Source organism: Trachemys scripta, chromosome 2, assembly GCF_013100865.1.
Source record: "Trachemys scripta elegans isolate TJP31775 chromosome 2, CAS_Tse_1.0, whole genome shotgun sequence".
In the NCBI taxonomy this organism is placed as follows: domain Eukaryota; kingdom Metazoa; phylum Chordata; order Testudines; family Emydidae; genus Trachemys; species Trachemys scripta.
In genome coordinates, this window is record NC_048299.1 from 171,703,363 (window position 1) to 171,724,141 (window position 20,779).

Sequence of the window (20,779 nt, forward strand, 5' to 3'; positions counted from 1 at the left end):
CAACATACTCTCAAATTCCTAATTTTATGTGGTCAAAGAAGTGAATACATAATGACATACATTTTCCATTTCCATCAGTTTGTATATTTAATAGAACAGTAGTCCGCAACCTTTCAGAAGTGGTGTGCGGAGTCTTCATTTATTCACTTTAAATTAAAGTTTCGCGTGCCAGTAATATATTTTAATGTTTTTAGAAGGTCTCTTTCTATAAGTCTATAATATATAATTAAATGAGTACTTTACATCAAACAAATAAGGTTTTTAAAATGTTTAAGAAGCTTCATTTAAAATGACATTAAAATGCAGAGCCCCCCCAGACCAGTGGCCAGGACCCGGGCCGTGTGGGTGCCACTGAAAATCAGCTCGCGTGCCGCCTTTGGCACACATGCCATAGGTTGCCTACCCCTGTAATAGAACATTTAGCAAGAGGGCTAGTATGGTATGAGCCAAATGTAGACCCTAATCCTACAGTTGGGTCAGTGCTAATGAGTCCATCTGATGTACTTGGGTGGAGCTGTGTGTGTGTGTGTGTGTATATATACACACACACACACAAATGGGCGATGTATATTAAAAACAGTGTTTTCTAAAAAAGTAAATTCTTAAATGGAGATGACGAAAGTTAATTTTGGTATCTTATAGCAGTATTTACAAGTCAAGTAGGTAACTGACTCTCAACTTCATCTTTTGATTAGAGAATGCTAAGAAGTGATAAAATTAGTTATGAAATGGCTGAGTAGAGGAATTATGAATATCCACTCTCTGAAAATCAGGTTCTTTGAAGGTGTCTGAAGTTAAATGCTGAAAAATTGAAACATGCCAAATCACTAGTCACTTTTGAAAATTTAGGCCCATGTTTTTACAGGAAGTGTATACAGTTAAAAATCTAATGCTTTAATTCTCATTGAAAGTCCCCTTCTTCTCTCTCTCCTCCCCCCTTCCTCCCCCCCCCCCCCAAAAATAACAAGCACTGTTATAATAGCTTTAGGTGGGAAGATAAGCTATGTTTATGAAATATAAATTACATTTTTTTAAGAATAAAGATTATTTTCAAAGTGATCATTCTTCATGTTTTTCCTCCCAGCTTGAATCACTCATAACTGATGCTTTTAAGGGAAAGGGATTTCAGAAAATAAATGAACTGTTTGAAGAAAAAGAAATTTACCCTCCTCAAAAATACAGCAAACAATTGTTTAACCAACTTGACAAAGTGTTGAAAAAGGCAAGTTGGCTAACTTATACTGTATCATTTTAAGACTCAAATTAAATAATTAACATAATTGGCTAAGATAGTAATCAAAATATGGTGGAAAATGTTTTATAGGAGTTGGACAAGAATGAATTCCAAAATGTTTCCTTGTTGTTGAAATGCATTCAGATGTACTTTAAAAGTGATCCTCAAGAAGGGGCAAGCTTGCTTATTCAGCAAGGGCTGATACCAAAGATAAGTATAATATTCACATTTAGTTCTGTAATCAAATGACTGCAATTTGTTGAGATGGGATTTATTTATTTATTTTATTTTTTTAGAGAAAACATTAGAATGTGACTTAGCTGTTCTGAAATCAAATCCCAGGGATCCTTTTTAATGGATGAAATGAACTAGGTCACCAAACTGAGTAGGGCTTTTTTAAATTGCTTTGTCTTCAATTTCAGTTAAATGTTACATTTGTTTTGCATTGCTTAGAATAGAAGCTAATGACTTTTATGTAGTATTTAAAAGAAAGCAATCTTATTTTTAAAAACTCTGTATAAACAATGTACTGAATACTCACCGTTAACCAGGTTCAGAGGGACAGTCTGCATGTGAGCTGAAATTGTTTCTTTCCTTGCCCACTTCCTTTTAGATCCTGCAATGTGCAATCCACTGTTGCAGGCTGCCCAGGTAGCTTCTGCAAAGCCCTTACACGCACCTACTACAAAACCTCTACAGAATCCTAGATCTCCCTGTAACCGATACAGGATGGAGAGATGTCCTTTGTGTATTATTTCACATAGTTTAACAGCATTGCTTTATAAAATGAGATGTTGCAAAACCATAAATTGAGAATAAAAAATAAATGGACTTCCTCCAGAAGAGTTCCCCAATAGTTATAATGTCACCAGCATAGTGTGTGCTGGAGCATCACAGCAGAGCAGGGGTCAGATGCAGTGGGGATGTAGATTTCATGAAAGTCAGAGGAAAGGTGAGTTGCTGAAAAAAAGAAACTGCTGCTCATTGTTACTTTTTTCTTAACTAGAGGAGGCAATAATAACACAAAGGACTGTTAAAAAGATGGGATTCTACTAATTTCACTTGCAAGTGACCTTTAATGCAGTGTGGTTCTGCTAAGCTCAGTGATCAAGGAATCTTGTGTGTTTGTGTAATGTATCTAGCCACTGATGCACTTGAGGTGAAAATCCATTCAACTGAATCATTGTTAGCCATCTCTGCTTTATTCATTTATTTTAATTTTTACATGGTATCTTGGTTTGAAAGAGCAAGAGAATTTTTGATCCTCATAGAGCCAGCACAGAATAAATCTCTGCTGAGACTTGTGGAAGATTTCTTTGACTCTGCGTTGGTAAGTACACAATTCAAAAATCAGTTTGCTTTCTTCAATGGAGACGGCCCCCTACTAGAAAGGCAGTTTGTTTATTCAGAGCACCACCATTGCAGAAAAGAAACACAAGAATTTGCCTTAAAAAAAAATGAACACCATTTTTATTTTAATAACTCAACAAACTTAGGAAAAAAAGACACCTAAGGAAACTTTTGGCACCCTTTTGTTGTTTCTTGAGACATAAATCTGAGGTAAAGGACTGTTGTTGCTCAAAAAAGCACATCAACACAGAATTTGCACAGTGGTGTTATGCCTTTTCCTTGAATGCTCCCCTCACAAATGTGTTCCAAATTTTGAGATGTTCCTAATGTGTAATAGTGATTTGAAGGGTTAGAATTGTGTATGAGTATCTCGTACAATCCTAGGTAGTCAAGGAGGCATCTCTTAAAAAGCCCCCCCCCTTTAAAAAAGGAGATGTGACAACGAGGTGGCTATGACTAATTTAGATTTTAATGCATGTTAGTGCTCATTTTTATGAACAGGTAGTTGTGCCCTGATGGGCACCCTATCTAATACTTCTAGAGTAAGTTAAATGTACTGTCTGTTGATCCCTTTAACCATACCTGATGGTTGGGAATTTTCCATCAATGTTTTTTTGATGAAAACATAAATCCTGCAAAATAACAAAAATCAAAATTTTCTAGTGGATTTTTTTTGACACTCTTGTACTTCTCCTCTCCCAGAAATGAAAAGAAAATATTTCATGTCAGGCTGATCCAAATTAAAACATTTTGGTTAGTCAAATAGAATTGAAATGTTGACCTAAGCCAAAATGAGACATGTAATCTGTCTCCCTGAGCTGCTGCAATGCCTCATGAAAATTGTAGTGAAGGTGACTGATGCCCCAGTCTTCCTTTCTGGTTTGCCTGGCCAGACTACCATGGTCTCCACTTTTCTTTAACTGCCATAACATAGAATGGGAGTCCTGTGATCACAGTGAATAACCGAAGATATAGTCTGGCCATTCAGGGAGAGACAAATTTAATCTTGAATAAGGGCTAAACAAAATGTTTCAGCATTATTGAATAGACACTTTTCTGAACATTCCACTCCACACAAAAACAAATTGACTTTTCATTCGCCAATTTAGGACAAAAACAAATGTTGAAATATCAGAATTTTCTGTGGTTTAGAAATTTCTATCTTCAATCTGCTCTAATTTCTCTTGTTTTCATTGCAAATGTGATTAAAGTAATTATTAAGCTTTGCGGTGCTAAGGCTTTGACTATCGGAAAAGATTTTTTTCCCCTTCTTTCTTTCTTTCTTTCTCACCCCCTCCCCCATTATTGAGAATTGGAAAGTGGGTTGTATAAGCGATCTTGCAATATATGTGTGTATAGACGTCGTACCCTATTTTGCTGTACATGAGCTGAGCTGTACAGTGAAGTCTACATATCAAAATCTGTTTTGAACACAGTAAATTAGCAATTGCAGGTAATCATAATTGAAGTCTTCCTATAATTAAGACATTTTAAAAGATACTTTGGCAGAGCTAAATTGTCTTGTTCAGGGCTCTAATAAAACCAGAAGTGGAATTATATCCATAATTTATGCACGATTGGAAATGGAAGGGGCAATTACTATATTTTAAAAAATAAAAATACATAATTACATTATATTCTGGTTTGTCTTCCTATCCTCAGTTTAGGTCAGTTCCTTTTGTGTTCCTTCATTTGTGTCCATTCATAAATTCCAAGGCCAGAAAGGACTATTGTGATCTAATCTGACCTCCTGTATAATACAGGCCACAGAACATTCCCCAAAATAATTCCCAGAGCAGATCTTTTTAGAATAAACCCCCAATCTTGACTTTAAAAATTGTGAGTTATGGGCAAGCCACTGTGACCCTTGGTGAATTGTTCCAATGGTTAATTACTCTGTGTTAAAAATGTACGCTTTCTTTTCAGAATTAATTTATCTAGTTTCAACTTCCAGCTATTGGATTATGTTACAGCTTTCTCAGCTAGATTCCAGAGCCAAGTGTTACATATTTGTTCCCCATGTAAATACATATAGACTGTAATCAAGTCACCCCTTAAACCCTCTCTTTGTTAAACTAAACAGATGAGCTCCTTGAGTCTAATCCCTATGAATATGTCTACACAGAAATGAAATGCCCATGGTTGGCCCATATCAGTGGACTTGGTCTCATTCAGTGGGGCTATAAAATTGCAGCATAGACGTTCAGGAGTGTGCTGGAGCCCAGGTGCCCAAAGTCGAATGTCTACACTGCAATTGTATAGCCCCGCAGTCTGAGCTCCACGAGCCCAAGTCTGCTGACATGGGTCAATGGTGGATATTTTATTGCAGCGTAGACTTACCCTATAAAGCATGTTTTCTAATCTCTTAATCATTCTCGTGGCTCTTCTCTGAATTCTTTCCAATTTATCAACATCCTTCTTCAATTGTGAACAACAGACCTGAACACAGTATTGCAGCAGTGGTCCTGCCAATGCTATATACAGAGGTATAATAAACTCTGTACTCCTACTCAAGATTCCCTTGTTTATGCATCCCAGGATCTCATTAGCTCTTTTGGCCACAGTGTCACCCTGGGAGCTCACCATACCCCACCCCACCCCTCCGTGGGATCACACTAGAAACACACTTGTTAAATGATCGTTCCCTGTCTGCAGTTACATTTTGAGACCTTCATTTAGGCAGTTTTTAATCCATTTAATGTGTGCCATGTTAATTTTATATCATTCTAATTTGTAATCAAAATGTCATGCAGTACCAAGTCCAAAGCCTTACAGAAGTCTAAATATATTACATCAATACTATTACTGTTATCAACCAAGCATATGATCTTATTTAAAAAAAGATATGAAGCTAGTTTGACAGCATCTATTCTCCATAAACCCATGTTAATTGGCATTAATTGCATTACCCTTTTAAAATTCTTTATTAACTGAGTCCCATATCAGCCATTCCATTATCTTGCCCAGGATCGATGTCAGGCTGACAGGCCTATAATTACTCAAGTCATCCTATTTTCCCCCTTTTAAAAAAAAAAATGACACAACATTAGCTTCTTTTAGTCTTCTGGAACTTCCCCAATGCTCCAAGAATTATGGAAAATCAACATTGATGATAAAGTGAGCTCCTCAGCCAGCTTTTCTAAAATTCTTGGATGCAAGTTATCTGGACGTGGTGATTTAAAGAAGTCTAACTTTAGTAGCTTCTGCTTAACATCCTCCAGAGCTACTAGTGGAATGGACAAAGCGTTGTCATCATATATGATGATATCATCTTTTCCCCCCCCCAATACAGAACAAAATATTTAATACTTCTGCCTTTTCTACATTATTGTTGATAATCCTACCATTTCCATCTAGTAATGAACTGATACCATTGTCAGGATTCTGTTTGTTCCTAATACATTTTAAAAACTCCCTATTATCACTAACTCTGCTGGCCATAAATTCTGATTTATATTAATTACTATCAATTTACCCTTTCTTCCATTTGTTATATTATTTTATTTTTAAAAGCAACCTTCACTTCCCCTTTAAACCAGGTCAGTTTGACTTTCTAAAACTACTTAAATTTCCCCCAGAACTTCAGATACTGTTCAGATATCAATGTCTTGTTATGACATTTAGCACTATACCATACAAGTTTCAATTGTGTTTATATATACAAATAGATGGCAAAAATAACCCTTTTCCCACTATGGTTTGGGTTTTCAAAGGAACCATGTCTAAGGGAATTAGGCACCCAACCCTCCTTGACGTTTATGAGGACTCCATTAAGTGCTTCTGCAAATCTCAATATATAAGTTTTAGTGAACAATTTTAATTAATGTAACTGCAGCTTCTGAAGGGTTTATCTGGATGTAAATTTGAAGTTAGTGTCTCAGAAATGCCAGTGAGGGGTGAGTGGGATGGTGCTGGCTGCATAAACACATAGCGGTTCACTTTACTAACACTGTTTATTATTACTGTATCCAGTATGTAATCCAGATTCCCCTCTTTCTTTCTCTCCCTCCCCTCCCCCCCCCCCGCCCCAAATCAGGTCATTTGCAAATGCAACAGTGAAGGTCAGTAATTTCCCAAATACTTTTATTCTGCACATGTCTCAGTAACCTTTTCTTTGTATCATTTTTTTAAAAGGGGGGAAAAATAGATCTTATATGAGTAAGAGTTCATCCAAAGCCACATGTATAACTATTTACAGGAAATTTTACTGTAACCTGCAAATAAGAGTGTTAAACCTTTTTAGTAACTATTGGGATATACTGAGAACATGTAGCCTTGCTAGTGCTACAACTAAAATGAAATATTTTCTTTCAAATTGTTGGTAGTAAGTAATTAGCTTGTTCCAAGGTAAATGGTATTCATGAAATGGGTTTAGTATAGTCAAAATCCTGATGTTGTTTTCCCCCACCTCCTCCACAAGAATATTTTTTTAAAAGATCATTTGCCACTGAAAATGGCTGTGTAGTTTTTAATTTGTCTGTGTATAGAAACTAGAATTCTGGGTTAATAAGAATTGCAAAAAGGAATGATCTATATGGGCATCCCCATGGAATAAGAGATAAGTTGCTTACTCCTCTTCTAGCTGCTATTTTTAAAGCAGAGGAGAAATGGCATTATTCAGAACATGCTTGTCTAATAGCCTGGTCTACACACTTTTTGGATCAATTTAACTAGTTTGCTTAGGGGTGTGATTTGTCTACTTAAATAGTTAAATTGGTACAACCCCTCTAGATGGGTGCAGTTATAACTATATAAAGGTGACTTCTATCTGAATAGCTTATTCCCCTTACCATGTAGAAAGCCCCCTTATACTAGTATAACTGCTTCCAGACTAGGCGATTGTACTGTTTCAACTATACTGATGTAGCTAAAATAGTGCAATTCTGTGTGTAGACAAGCCTTAAGCCAGATGTAAAACTTTGACTATTCACCTAGGAAAGAAACAGTTGCTGGATTCATTCTTACCTGACCTAGGACAGCTAGTGACTGAAACAAAGGTTGGCTGTGCACTTCGGCAGGAGGTGAGACTCAAATGAGAATACAAACTACAAATGTATGTAAATTATTTAAAAAAACAAAAACAAAACCCCACACACAAACGTTTTAATGGCTTATTTCTCCTCTTCTCCATATTGTCTCTTTCCCCCATCTTTCCTCCCTTCCCCCCCCCCACACCTCTACAAAAAAATCCCTGCAAAAAAGGCTTTGAGGACTCTGAACTCCATGCTGGACAGTGTACCACGGGAAGAGAGAAGAAAATTTCCTATGTCTGAAGAAATGTGTTCGCTTACGTAAGTATCTCTACAGCAACTGTAACATTTGTTGCAGCAAGAAAAGCATTTAGTTATGGGGTGTAATTTTTTTTTTTTTTTCAACAATCTGAGGCCATAATCTATAGATAGAACCTAATTGGTGAAAAGCTGATGGATTGTACAAGTATGGATAAAAGTTGCAAGCTTTTCATTTTATTTTAATGAGTGGTTGCACTTTTGTTCAACTTTATAGAAAAAAAATGTATTTTTTACTGTCCATATGCTTTGAATAGATTAAAATGGAAGGAAAAAACATTAATGGATTATGTTGTTTCAGGAAAGATCTGGCAAAAACAATTCTGGAGGTTGGTGGTAAGAAATACTTAGTCATTATTTTCATGAATTGAAGCTCTTTCCCCTAAAATCCCTAATGAATTGTTACTTTGTTATACTTCATATTGTATTTTTAACTTTTTGAATAGGATTGTTGAGGAAAATAAAAAATTAAGATGAAATATATTTTAGGACAAATTCATTCTTAAACCAAAAAGCTACTAATACTGACCTTAAAAACACTCAAGTAATTAAATAGTAGGAAAGGTTATGCTGAGGTACAGTAAGTCAAAACTGAACTGGTGGGAGATCAGCGTCAGGTGGTAGCATTTTGTTCTGTTAGCCTGCTAAGTGGTTAAGAAGTCCATCTTCCTGTTAACATTTTAAAAATAAAACTTATGAGTTTCATCTGTTTTTTCCCAATATAATAGCTTTGACCAAGTAAATAATATAAATGTAGATCATAGCCTTTCTCTGTAATAACAGCATTTTGAGGTATCTGTGTTTTGGTAGGTGAAATAACAGCCCTAAGGAGTTTTGGAGGTGAAGTCCTCTTCCTTTTTACTTCAGGGAATGTCTCCAGACACTCATGCACAGAGAGTTAACAGTGCACGATAATTGGTTGAATAAAATAAAGGGACTATATAAGATCTCAAAATAGCTTGTGATATTTTGCAGGACAGTTTGGCTTTTGTCATCACTGAATCAAAGCACCAGCTTCTTAGGATAAAATTTTATGCAGTGGGCTGATATTCATTAAACCATCATATTAACCTTCTGGTTTTTTGAGGGACGCTTCTATTCTTGTATTTATCACATGTAGATTATGACCTTCAGGTTGCTCTTTCGGAAGCACTGTGTAGGCTGATAACAAAAAAATGGAGGGATGACCTTGTTCACAACTGGTTTGAAGATGATTATCTTGCTGAAGCTTTCAAAGAGATAAAGGATAGAGAATTTGAGACGGTAAGGGTCCTTATTTTGAAAACAAAAACTGACAGTTCTATATAGGGGTTAGTTTCATATGGGTTTAGTATATAAAGTTCCTGATAATGTCAAAGAGAAGTTTTAATTTCCTTGTAAAAAATTGGTTCAATTACCTTATGTTAATACAATTAATGACAATGTATCCTTCAGTAAGCTGAAGAAGAAATTTCATATTGTTATGATTATGTACTTTTTTTAATGCTATTTATTTAAAAATATTAATTACAAAATAGAACTAATCACCTGGAATAGAGGCTACAAGAACAAGTACAGTTGTGCCTTGCTTTCTCCTTCTTCTTACACCAGACCTTCTAAAGTCTGATTTAACTGTATGACCAGATTCTCACAACCCTACTTCTTAAATAGTCCTAATGCGAGTAAGATGTGACTCACTGTAAGTAAGGACAGCTGACTCAAGCCATTTGGATCATGTCATCTGCTATTAGATATGTCTTGTCAAGCCTCCATCTTATGTCAAGCCCTTTTTTTTAAAATTTGTGCTCAAGACTTCTCCACATGCATCCTCTCATTCCAGAGTGGCCTAACTTATTCATCAAAGCTTTATATCCACGCTAAAATGCCCTTTCCCACCACTAGAAAACGAATGTAGTATAGACAGTTACAGCAGAAAGAGGACAGATTATGCTAAGATGCAAGCATGTGGGACCATTCTACCTAGGCATGTAATGTGCCCTCAATTGAGTGAAGTCAATGAATGACAAAAACGTAACAATAACATTCTTTTCTGTGAAGAAAATTGCTCAAATAGAACGTGAATATAAATAACCACGGGGAATTACTTTTTAAATGACAAGCCATTTAGTGTTGTCTAGCAGCTCAAGAAAACTGAGCAGAAGCTTAATGTGATATGGTACATAGAATTTGGATAGAGAGTTTTTTCCTATTATGGGCCCAATCCATCTCTCACTGATTTCAGTGGTAACTAAACTAAGCCCCCTAGAGAACATACATTAGTTTGACCTGTGATGTTACAATATGTTCTCTTCCTTTGAATTGTTCCCCTTCTCTCAAGTGTTCCCGTACTGACTTGTGTGGTTCCAATGTGGGCTTTAACTAAATTGGGTTTGACTCAACTGATAACTCCAACTATACTAACAGCTTGGGTTTGGATCATTCAACAGTGTTCCTGTGTGTGGTCTTAGTCACTACACTATTTGCCCAACAAAATATTGCTTACAAGTATAAACAGCAACACATTTTTGTGTGTGTAACAAGCTGTCCTTTGTTTTGAAGGACTGCAGAAAATTTCTCAATCAACTAAATGACAGACTTGGGGATAAAAAAAGGTAAGTTCTCCACGGTGAACATGGAATATAGTATCTGGCCTGCTAGACAGTCACAGTGACTTTCGATCTATACATATTGGGAAGAAAAATGCAAACCTTTGGTTATGTGGTGTGTAAATTGCAACATGTCTGTAAATGAGTGGCTAATAAACCCCTTTTACAATCCTGGTATCTGCATTTATTTTGATGGAAGAGAAAACTTTCACATCTAAAAACCTGAATTCATTTATTATTATGTGTTTATCAACACTCAGAAAGGAAATTAATGATGTTATGCTAGTCACATCACTTAATGCCCTTCTGAAAGGTGCTAAGAAACTGCAGTGATGAGGGAGGTATTCTAGCTTATTCAAGCTCTTCTAAAAGTCTGATGCATAGATTTATAAAAGCTACCAATGGGTGAGAATCTATTTGGTTCAGTTGGTCTCCAGTTAGTGCAAAGTGGCTCCTATAAATTTATCTAGCCTTTTTCTCAGTCCAATGTTACACAACCAATGTGCTGAACTACTGATACTTCCCTTGGAAGATTGTTTGTTTACACTATTTAGATATTCATAAAAGAAGGCACTGGGATAATATTATTCTTTCATCTGTACTCATCAGTTAGTATTCCTTCCTTTACTGCTGTTTATAAATGAAATGGTGGCCCACAGGTCACACATTATTTTCTAAAGTACACATTTTAAAACTAACTCTGTAACCTATCAGTGGGTCACCTTACACTAGAAAATAAATTATTACAGTTGATCTCCTCTACTGACAGAATGAACACCCAATACCTGTATAGTATCTGCCTAAAAGGATATTGCAGTCTCTTAAAGGAAAACAAACTTATTTGACTGCTAGAAAAATTAGCCTTTGATCAACAAGTCTAGAGAGACTTAACCTCTCATTCAGGTTTTTGGTTTTTCATTTAAATTCCCATTCTGACTTGTGTTCAGGAGCAATTTATTATGTTCAAGTATGCTTCTTTTGCAGAGTTTATTCATTTCCCTGCATATCTGCTTTTGCCGACATGGAGGAGGTAAGTGTTTTTATATACTGAGGTGCACTCCTTATACTGTTACTACACTGTTAAAAATGGACAAAATAACCTCATGTGATTAAAAGATATTTAGTTCTGCTGCATCCTACAACCATGTGAAAGGAATGTTCCTGTACATGTTTGCTTTGTAAACTGCTGTTTTACTTCTCTTTCCATTTTATTGTCTAGTTACCTACTATTTGTGTCAGCCAAACAATAAAGAAGCTGAATAGACTGGTTCTCTCTTAAAGACCATGAGATGAATCACCTGTTCCTGTAGTAAAACACTAGGAAGGGAACAGGGAGGAAAACAGAGATTCATAGAATATCAGGGTTGGAAGGGACCTCAAGAGGTCATCTAGTCCACCCCCCTGCTCAAAGCAGGACCAATTCCCAACTAAATCAAAACTGAACTAGATTGCCCTTGTACAGTTCCTCCCAAAATAGGTGTTAAAGGGCAAGGTTTGCCTCCCTAACCCCACAGAACAGATCACAGGCTAGCAGCTCACCCTACAGATCCACAAGAGGATCCCTATATCATGGCTAGGTTTCACAATTCTTTAATTATGTAAGTGAATGTTAAGTACATGGCACTGTGCTCCTTAGAAGGTTATCAAACTAACCTAAGTAACAGAAGTATTAGTCTGAAGAGGCTACCATCAGCTCTGCTTAATAAGTACTGACAAATACATAGGACTTCCTAGAAGCTTGAACAAAACAATTGTGCAGTATTTGCTTCAGTCTTAAGTAAACATTTTCCCTTGGCTAATATACAGCAATTTTCTGGTTCTGCTGGCATTGTAAGTCAGTTACAGGCTAGTAGTTCACCTCTTCATACCATTTAGAAACAAATGTAAGTGTTCATGATAAGGATAATTTGTTTCTAGTTAAGCTAGTTAACACAGTTGAGGGCACTAGTACTGTATTTTTGTATGGGCTCTTCTGGAAATAATGGCAATGGCTGTTCTGTTTCTTAAGGTGAAGAAGCCATCAGATGAGAAACTGGAGGAGTTTTGGATTGACTTCAATGTTGGAAGTCAAAGTGTGTCTTTCTACATAGACAGCGCTGAGGTAAACATATCCTCTGATTACTTTTTGATTAGGCTAAAATACTTGAAGAGAATTCACTCCCAAATCTGTTTTTTTTTTTTTTTTAGGGTGCTCTTTGGGACTCAGTGAGGCTGCCAAGGGAAGTGGTCAGTAGTTACAGTCTGAGAGGTAAGATTATACAAAGGATATTATCTTTACAATCCAAGTAGCCAAAAGAAACTGCAGATTTATATTCATACCTTACACTGAACTTCCAATAGGATCACAGTTGCCAAGTGTAGTCAGCTGCTAACACACGAAAATTTGCAACATAATTTGAGGTTGAGAGTCTAACTCATAAAACTCACTGTGTGTTTGGCTTTATTTTCTGCAATATATTTAAATAAGAATTGAAATTAAGTTCAATCCACTGTAACAAATAGCATGTTTTTGAAATAACTTTAAGTATTCTGCATATACATAAATGTCTGCTGCTATGAATACCTACCATGAAAATGAATTCTCTTTCCCCATGGGCCCAATGTAATGCTAACTGAAGTCAATGGAAAGGCTCTCACTGGGAGAGAGAATGGGCCCCGAAAGACTTTTTTCTAAGGCTAACCTAGCAAAGGATACTTTTTAGGGATGTACTAGATTCTGTCTAGCATAGCTAAAATAGAGATCAAATATGTGCTGGGACCATGAAGCAATAAATGCTAATTTAGGCCTCCCCCTACTCCTATGGATGTAATTGGCAGTTCCCTCCCATCGGGGGCAAACATGGATCCTTAGGGGTAAAGACTTCTAGCTGTGATGGTGAAGTAGACAGCCACAAACATGACCTAGCTGCTACAGTTTAGATATGCAGGAGGCAAGGCTGCAGAGAGGGCTCATAGGGGGACTCTGTAACCTTCTGTGTGGTATAGAGTTTAGCTCCATGAGGGCTGTGTCATCTAAGTGCACTGGTTGGTTTATGGAGAGGCCCAGGACATGGTTTATAGACTTATTTGTACCCTGTAAAGAGAGGAGGATAAAACTCTGTGCATAGTCAACATTTATTCACTTTTCAAAAGAGTGACTCTCTTGGTGTGGGAAATGGCATGCAAATTATTTCAGTGGCGCTTTCTGTGTAATTCTAAAGCAGATTCTAATTTCCTTTTTTAAATAGAGGATAACGGAGAAGAGATAGTTAAAATTTACATGAAGAACCCTACTATGATCAATGGCAAAGAAGTAACAAAAATCAAAATTCACTTCAGTGCCAAATTTGATATTTTAAATACACTCAATGAAGTTCTGGGAAAAGACAAAATGATGGCAAGTATTAGTTTTCGGCTTTATTGTATAATCCTTTACAGTCATAAGACTTTTTTAACATCCTAGTTAACACCCGCTTTTCAAATGCATTGGTTGAAAGTTTAACTAGCCCTGAAGATCTTGGCTGTTAGATTTAACCAGAGAAGAAGAAAAATGTTTGTTTCCTGTTTTGATGCTATGGAAAAATCTTTCAAGCCTTCTTAGTATACCATGCAGTCTTTTTCGTGTCTCCCCTACTGAGGCCAGGTCTAAACTAAAAAGTTCTGCTGGCATAGATATGTTGGTCAAGTGTATGGGAAAACCCCCACATCCTAGACAACATAGTTATGCCAGCAAAACCTTCAGTGTAGAGACAGCTATATTGGCAGGCCAACTCCTTCTGTTGGCATATGCTACAGCTACACTAGGGAGCTTTGCTGGAATAGCTATACCTGTCTAGTTATACCAGCAAAGCCTATGTAGTATAGACTAGTCTTTAGTCTTCTACACTAGAAATTCAGGTTGTCTACCTGGTCTTCCACCAGAATACTGGACATGAACTCAAGTTAATGCTGATGTCTGCACTCTTACGGATATCTGTAATTTAAATGTTCCTTCTCCTTCTAATGTTCAGTAACTGTCCATATGTAAGTTAGATGCTGTGGCACTTTGACCCAAAGGGAAGACATTCCCCGCCCCTTTAAAAAGTTTCTTTCTAATGCCCAAAAGAATGGCTGTGTTTAGAAGGTGAGGCCTTGAGCTATTACTGGCTGCCTAATAATGGGTTTGTTTACCTGCATAGTTGAATCAATAAGAGTATTTAAGTTTATCCTATTATTGCGCTTTGAAGTACATCATTCTATTTAGATAAATGGGTAACCTAAAAATACAAATGTGTTTTCTTGTTGGCTCATAGTGTAAAATGGACCATGCCATGCGCATTGGGAAAAGAGAAGCTTGTGGGTCCTGCAAAATTCAAATGTTCAGATGAAAGTAAAAACTATGATCATACTCTGTAAATGAGACTCTATGGGCAAGGAAGGAAGGAAGACTGACTTTGTTTTTTTTAAGTACTTGGGAGAAACTTGCATTATGGAACCCATAGAAGTACCTAAATACCGAGGGAATAAAGATGTGTAGTAAATGAGCATACTTTATCCTGGCAGCAAAGTAAATGATTTCCAAGTACTGACTACAGTAATACACTGAGAGCAACAACATTATATGTCACTAGCATTATTCAATGCTTTGTTACCTAAAATATTTCTGTATAGGAATTCTTGGATAAAGAATTCTGGTTTGTTTTGTTTTTTGTTTGTTTTTCATAGAATCCTAGAATATCAGGGTTGGAAGGGACCTCAGGAGGTCCTCTAGTCCAACCCCCTGCTCAAAGCAGTACCAATTTTTTTAAAGATAACAGTAATGTTAGATTAGTTTATACCAACAGATCAAGACTGATAGAGAGGATCTCATTGGCACCGAGGAACAAACAAAGCAAAATGGAACATGTGAGTTTTTAAAAACCTAGATTTCCTGTAGCTGATGAAATTCTAAGAATTATGAATGACACCAGAAAATGGCATATTCTCCAGAAAGCATCAGCAGCTGTAGAGATTTTCACTTAAAGTAACTTTCTACATAATTTCCATAGTGATTAGATCTTTAATAGTGGGAACTGAGATACTGTTGCTGAAATCATACGGCTATATTGAAAATGTCTCAAGACAAAAAGCAACATTAATGAAGAGGTTCAAAATTGCAAACAGGATTTAGCAGCTGAAGTAGAATTTATGCCTTAAAAATATCTATGGAAGATGGAAGACTCAAATATGAAGTCTTAGCATTAGTCTCTAAAATGTAAGTTTTCTATGAATGAGAAGACTGGGTAAAACTTTCAAAAGTTCACTTTGGGACTTACCCTCCAAAGTCACCTAGGCACCTCAAAAAGTTTTACCAAGTCATCTTCAATAAGAACACCAGTAAGTGCATTTTGGGCTTCCTTTCGTTTCCAGAGCTGCAATGTTTTCTTGCAGTTCTTATGGTTACGTTTTTTTTTCCTGCCTTGGAGACTCTTAATGATGCTGAGTCCAATTTATTTTCAAATTAAATCCTGGTTCCAAACTTTGAAATTGAAAAATAAAGCATTCCTAATAAAATCTTAAAACTGTAGACCTTCTCATAACTCATCTTGCATATTGAACCCATGGAATGGTTACTTGTTTTGGCAAGTAAATCTGCCTCTTTGATTTTGTTTGTTTGTATAATATTATACGGCCAAATTCAGAAATAATGCAAGTAGTTATACATTGGTAAATTGGGGCTTACCTCTTCTAGAAAACTAGGTCATGTTAAAAGACTACCTTGAAGTCATACTAATGAACAGATTAATCTCATTTTTGCAGTCAATATTGACAGGTACAAATTTGTTTAACACTGTGTCACCTGGACTTGGGTAAAACCCCTAGTTTCTGTTGGGTATATCACAACCCGTTGATAAGATGTTAAACATAACTTGTCCTTGTTCACACTAACTGCAAAGGCTCTAATATTACCCAATTTTCTAATGAAGACTAGACCTTGGTGCTGTCTTTATATGCTGATGGGGCAAAATACTGCAGGAAGGTGTAAGACAAAGAAGGCACCACAGTTTTGTCTTGTATCCTCTGGGTTGCTTTTTCTCCTACAATAGCCCTTAACTACCACCATTCATGTTACCTCTGGATTTAATTGACAAAGCTTGTAGCAAATCTCTTAGGCAACACTCTCCCTTTGATGTACAACATAAAGACAACTCACCACTTTCCTATTCACTGTGGTGATGCATTGATGCCACAATTAGAGCATTAGAAATGCCTAAGGCAGCTACTCAACTATGTTTTCTAGCTCCAATTATGTTAATTATGACCATAACTAGCACTTGTTTAGTAGCTTTTCCCCCCTCTCCCTGCCAACCTTAATGCCCCTAAATCAATCTATCACTGAAGGTCCCCAAATTCAATGGAGGTTCAGCTATGTAAAGTGGACAGCAGGTAGATTAGAAGCTGCTGCTGTTCATTCTTTGTCCATCTGAAATATGCACGAAGGCAAACCTCACCAAAATAGATACCCCTTAAAAGTATTTGATCACCCAGATGCTCCATGGAATGTATTTGTGGGGTTAATGCCAACTGCAGAACGCTGGTTGTTTGATATTTGCAGAATAATAGCACAGAGAGGACCCAGTCATGATTTGTGGGGAAGGGTTTGGTCCCATTATGCTGTGCATTGTACAGATATAAATTATAGTCCCTACTCCAAAGAGCATATAGCCTGATTAGGGACAAAGGTGTAGTACACAATGGAGAGGTAGCAGGGGGCAGACAATACGAACCTAGTTGCTTCTATTGGCTATGTGTTCAATGTGGAGGATTTGTATCTTTTTTTTGTTCTTCAATATGATCTAGAAGGCTGTAGTGCCCTTCACGTTTTGCAGGAAATATAGAAGGGAGAAAATCTATGTATTAAGATATTCTTTCCCAAATTGCTGTTTCACAGTAATAACTAATGAATCCAGCTACTTACAGTGGAAGAAAGATTCTACAAACATTGAAAAAACAGACTCTTTATCTGACATCCTGACATCTCAATATAGTGATCAATCAGTAAGTACTTTTACAGTAAGTATGAGTGTTTGGGATCCTATGTAGAAATGTAATAGTTTTTCCCTTCTTTTCATAGACCTGGTGGATGGTACTTTCAAATGTGCTTCAGTGACTTAGGCCATTTTAGAAAATTTTACTCAGTCTTTCCAAGTCTCACAGCTATCAGGGGAAGGTAAAAATGTTTTTTTCCCAAACTTTCAAAAAAAGATGCTAGACTTTACTGCCCAGGAATATTTCGGTTCATAAGTGTAGCCATAATTAAGTCACACAGACTAGCACTTTCCCACCAAATGAAACAACACATTTGAATATTCAGGAATGTTTCCTAGCTGCACTTCTCTGGGAGTAGGAACATAAATGTTAGTGTCATGTGCATATCATGTTGTTAATTTCATATCTCAAACCAGCATAAAACTAGTTCTGGTATCACTACGAGCATGGGAAGCCAACAGACTGAAACCGAAGATGCTAAGCTAAGCCAAGGTCAGGCATGACTTCTTGTAGTTTATAAATATCATTCATGTATAACACTTAAGAAATGGTTTGCTTTTGTAGACCTGCACAAATACTGTTTTACCTCTTAAAATTTTCAGAGTGTGAAGCTGCAGTTTCCCAAACTCTTTCAGCAAAAAAGTCTAAAACTCCATCACCTAAACTGAATGATAAAACCAGGTAAGCACTTTGGAGATACAAGATCTTGTCCAAAAGATTAAAATTTCCTAGGGGACTTCTGTATGTTTCTGTTTAACAAGACATCCAGAACTTAGTTGTTACTAAATCAAAACTGGTATTTACTACTGTAAACCTAGCCCTAAAGCATGGCTGCAGCCTTCTCCTTTTCTCTTCATAGTTATGGGTCCTGGATTTACCTATAAGGTGCCTGGTGCCTCCACTCAAGGAAACCCCTCCTAGCTCAGAGAACACAGAGGGCTGGTTCCTTGTAAAAATATTTCACACACAATCTCATACAGAGGAGTGTCAGTCAGAACACACAAATAAAACAGCAGTCACAATTCCCAGAGTAATAAAACAGTAACTGGGGCTTTATTAGGTATGGGGCATTCAGAATAAGGGACAGTGTCAAAGAGAATTAAGATAAGCACAAACAATAATACATAACTCTACCTCTCCCAATATTTACAGCCAGAAGAAACAACACTGTGCTCCCTGACAGAACATGCCTAGGCAAACAGTGAATTTAGGCTCAGTCTGTGATGGGTTGTGCAGTGCAGAACTCAGTGGGCATCTTAAAATAAAATAGCACAATAAACAAACAAGGGTATTCTTACAAAGCATCCACACCAAGGATGGCAAGGTCATCCTTGTGGCTCTCTGGTCTGGATTCCATGATTGTCCTCAGCCTTCTAAGTTTCTGGTCTCTGCTGAGAGGACACTGAGCCAGGAATCCCAAAAGGTTTTTCTCTTGGTAAGGAGTGTGGAGAATAGCAGGGTCCTCCCTGGCTGTGATGGTTTTTCTCCCTGCTACACGGCCAAAAAACAAAAGTAAAACCAAACCCTTTGTCTCTGAGTTCTGGCTAGCAACACTACCAGGTCTCTCTCTACCCTGGATCTTGGGCAATCTGGGCAACGGGATCCTGAGCCTCTGTAGCCATTGCTGCTATAGTCCAGGAGTGAGTCCCTAGTGGGTCTGGACTCTAAAGGGGTTACACTACATTAATAGGAAAAAGGGTTGAGGTGGGGAGAAGCTGCCTAGTGATTATAGAAGTTCTGATTATAAACTTTTCTTCCGAGTGCTATTCCTGTTTTTAGTGGCTTGCTGTGACTTAACTGCTGTTTTTTTTAATTGACCAATTTTTTAGATTGGTTAAAATACTTTGTATTACAGGGTTAACTTTTCTAATGTGCTCTGGGTTGTTTGGTTGTAAAGTAGCTATATAAACAGTTTTATCTCTACCATGTAGTAGTCACACTAACTGGCTCCAACCTTAATGCCTAGTTATCTCCTCTTTCTTAATAGTGGTACAGAATAGTATTTCCCTTATTACTAGTTTGTGGTGTTGGAATTGAACAGTTCTCTCCCCTCTTCCCCCAACCTTTATTGCATTGGAGTTAACTGGGCTATGACATTACTTTCACATCACTTGTTTTAATTGGCTTTAAATTGATGGTACTTTAGAACTGTTTTCTTGCCCTTTCCTTCTGTTTATAGTGAGCCATCCATAGAAGAACAGCCAGATATACAGTTTGTAGAAGAACATTCCCCAGAGGTAGGTATGTCTGTCTTGGGGCACAATTTACATGCAAAAAATTTTCTTCAAGTGCTTTTTTCCTTCACAGTAGAACAATTAAATTAGAACATTGCAAATATTGATTACATACTGAGACAGAACAGTCTTGTTCTGTGTTTGTACAGTACTTGTACAGTAACCAGGCCTGTGACTGGGGCTCCTAAGTGTTACCACTATTGCCTCTTGGTCTGTTCTTTCACCCTTGTAATGTGGGAGAGAAATAATAATACAGAACCTAGAAATCTTAGCTAGAATCTTCAAACATAAATGCCTAAAATAGGGTACCTCAGCAGAAGTAGCCTGATGTCTTTTCAGAAGGATTTGTACACCTAAATAAAAGTGATATTTGATTTGAGGTTAGTGGTCAGTACCTATGAAAATACAACCTACTATAACTTGTGCCTGGCCTTGGGTGCCCAGGTACCATGAAATAAACTTTTACTTTTTTTTGTCTTTTCTGGGCAGGCGAGGTCAAAACTTTCATGACTATACCTATCCTGTGAATGAATTAGAATACTTAAAATCTTTTATCTTCTCTACCCTCCTTCTGGTTGTTTCCTCACTGGTCCACCCCTTCCTTAACTTCTGGGTATAAAGTATTATAGAACATGTTGTTATTGTGGATTATGCTATTAATTAGTTTTGGAGTGATTCTATGAACTAATACGGGTGGGTGTGTCTATTTTCAGTTTCAACATACTGAGTAAATAGCTTTACTCTAGGGTGACCAGATGTCCTGATTTTATAGGGACAGTCCCGATTTTGGGGGCTTTTTCTTATATAGGCACCTATTACCCCCCACCCCCTGTCCCAATTTTTTACACTTGCTATCTGGTCACCCTACTTTATTCTGTGTGCCATAGTTTTAAATCCTGTAACTTCCTTTCCTTTAGATTGATGAATGGGAGAAGAAAAATAGAAGAACAAGCGTAGGCAAAGAAATAATAGAAGCAAAGTACGGTATATGAGTCTTGAATGTATATTAAACCTTGGTGCACTGTTGCTTAAATGTTCCTACTGTTCATGTTCAGTGTTAAAACTGGATTAAGGAAAAAATGCTTCTCGGCTGCTCTCAGC

At 37.0% G+C, this 20,779-nt stretch overlaps 1 protein-coding gene across 1 annotated transcript in view; it reads left to right on the top strand.

Annotated features, from left to right (window-relative positions):
• SYCP2L (synaptonemal complex protein 2 like) overlaps window positions 1-20,779 on the top strand; it is a 51,314-nt gene that overhangs the window by 2,205 nt on the left and 28,330 nt on the right. Inside the window, exons 3-20 of the mRNA XM_034759561.1 lie at window positions 1,085-1,222; window positions 1,325-1,444; window positions 2,460-2,564; window positions 6,621-6,645; window positions 7,520-7,605; window positions 7,787-7,875; window positions 8,174-8,208; window positions 8,993-9,135; window positions 10,411-10,463; window positions 11,442-11,487; window positions 12,466-12,558; window positions 12,645-12,705; window positions 13,685-13,837; window positions 17,347-17,453; window positions 17,861-17,936; window positions 18,047-18,125; window positions 19,624-19,681; window positions 20,596-20,657. Coding sequence (XP_034615452.1) covers window positions 1,085-1,222; window positions 1,325-1,444; window positions 2,460-2,564; window positions 6,621-6,645; window positions 7,520-7,605; window positions 7,787-7,875; window positions 8,174-8,208; window positions 8,993-9,135; window positions 10,411-10,463; window positions 11,442-11,487; window positions 12,466-12,558; window positions 12,645-12,705; window positions 13,685-13,837; window positions 17,347-17,453; window positions 17,861-17,936; window positions 18,047-18,125; window positions 19,624-19,681; window positions 20,596-20,657 — 1,529 coding nt within the window. The remainder of the gene's footprint in view (window positions 1-1,084; window positions 1,223-1,324; window positions 1,445-2,459; window positions 2,565-6,620; window positions 6,646-7,519; window positions 7,606-7,786; window positions 7,876-8,173; window positions 8,209-8,992; window positions 9,136-10,410; window positions 10,464-11,441; window positions 11,488-12,465; window positions 12,559-12,644; window positions 12,706-13,684; window positions 13,838-17,346; window positions 17,454-17,860; window positions 17,937-18,046; window positions 18,126-19,623; window positions 19,682-20,595; window positions 20,658-20,779) is intronic.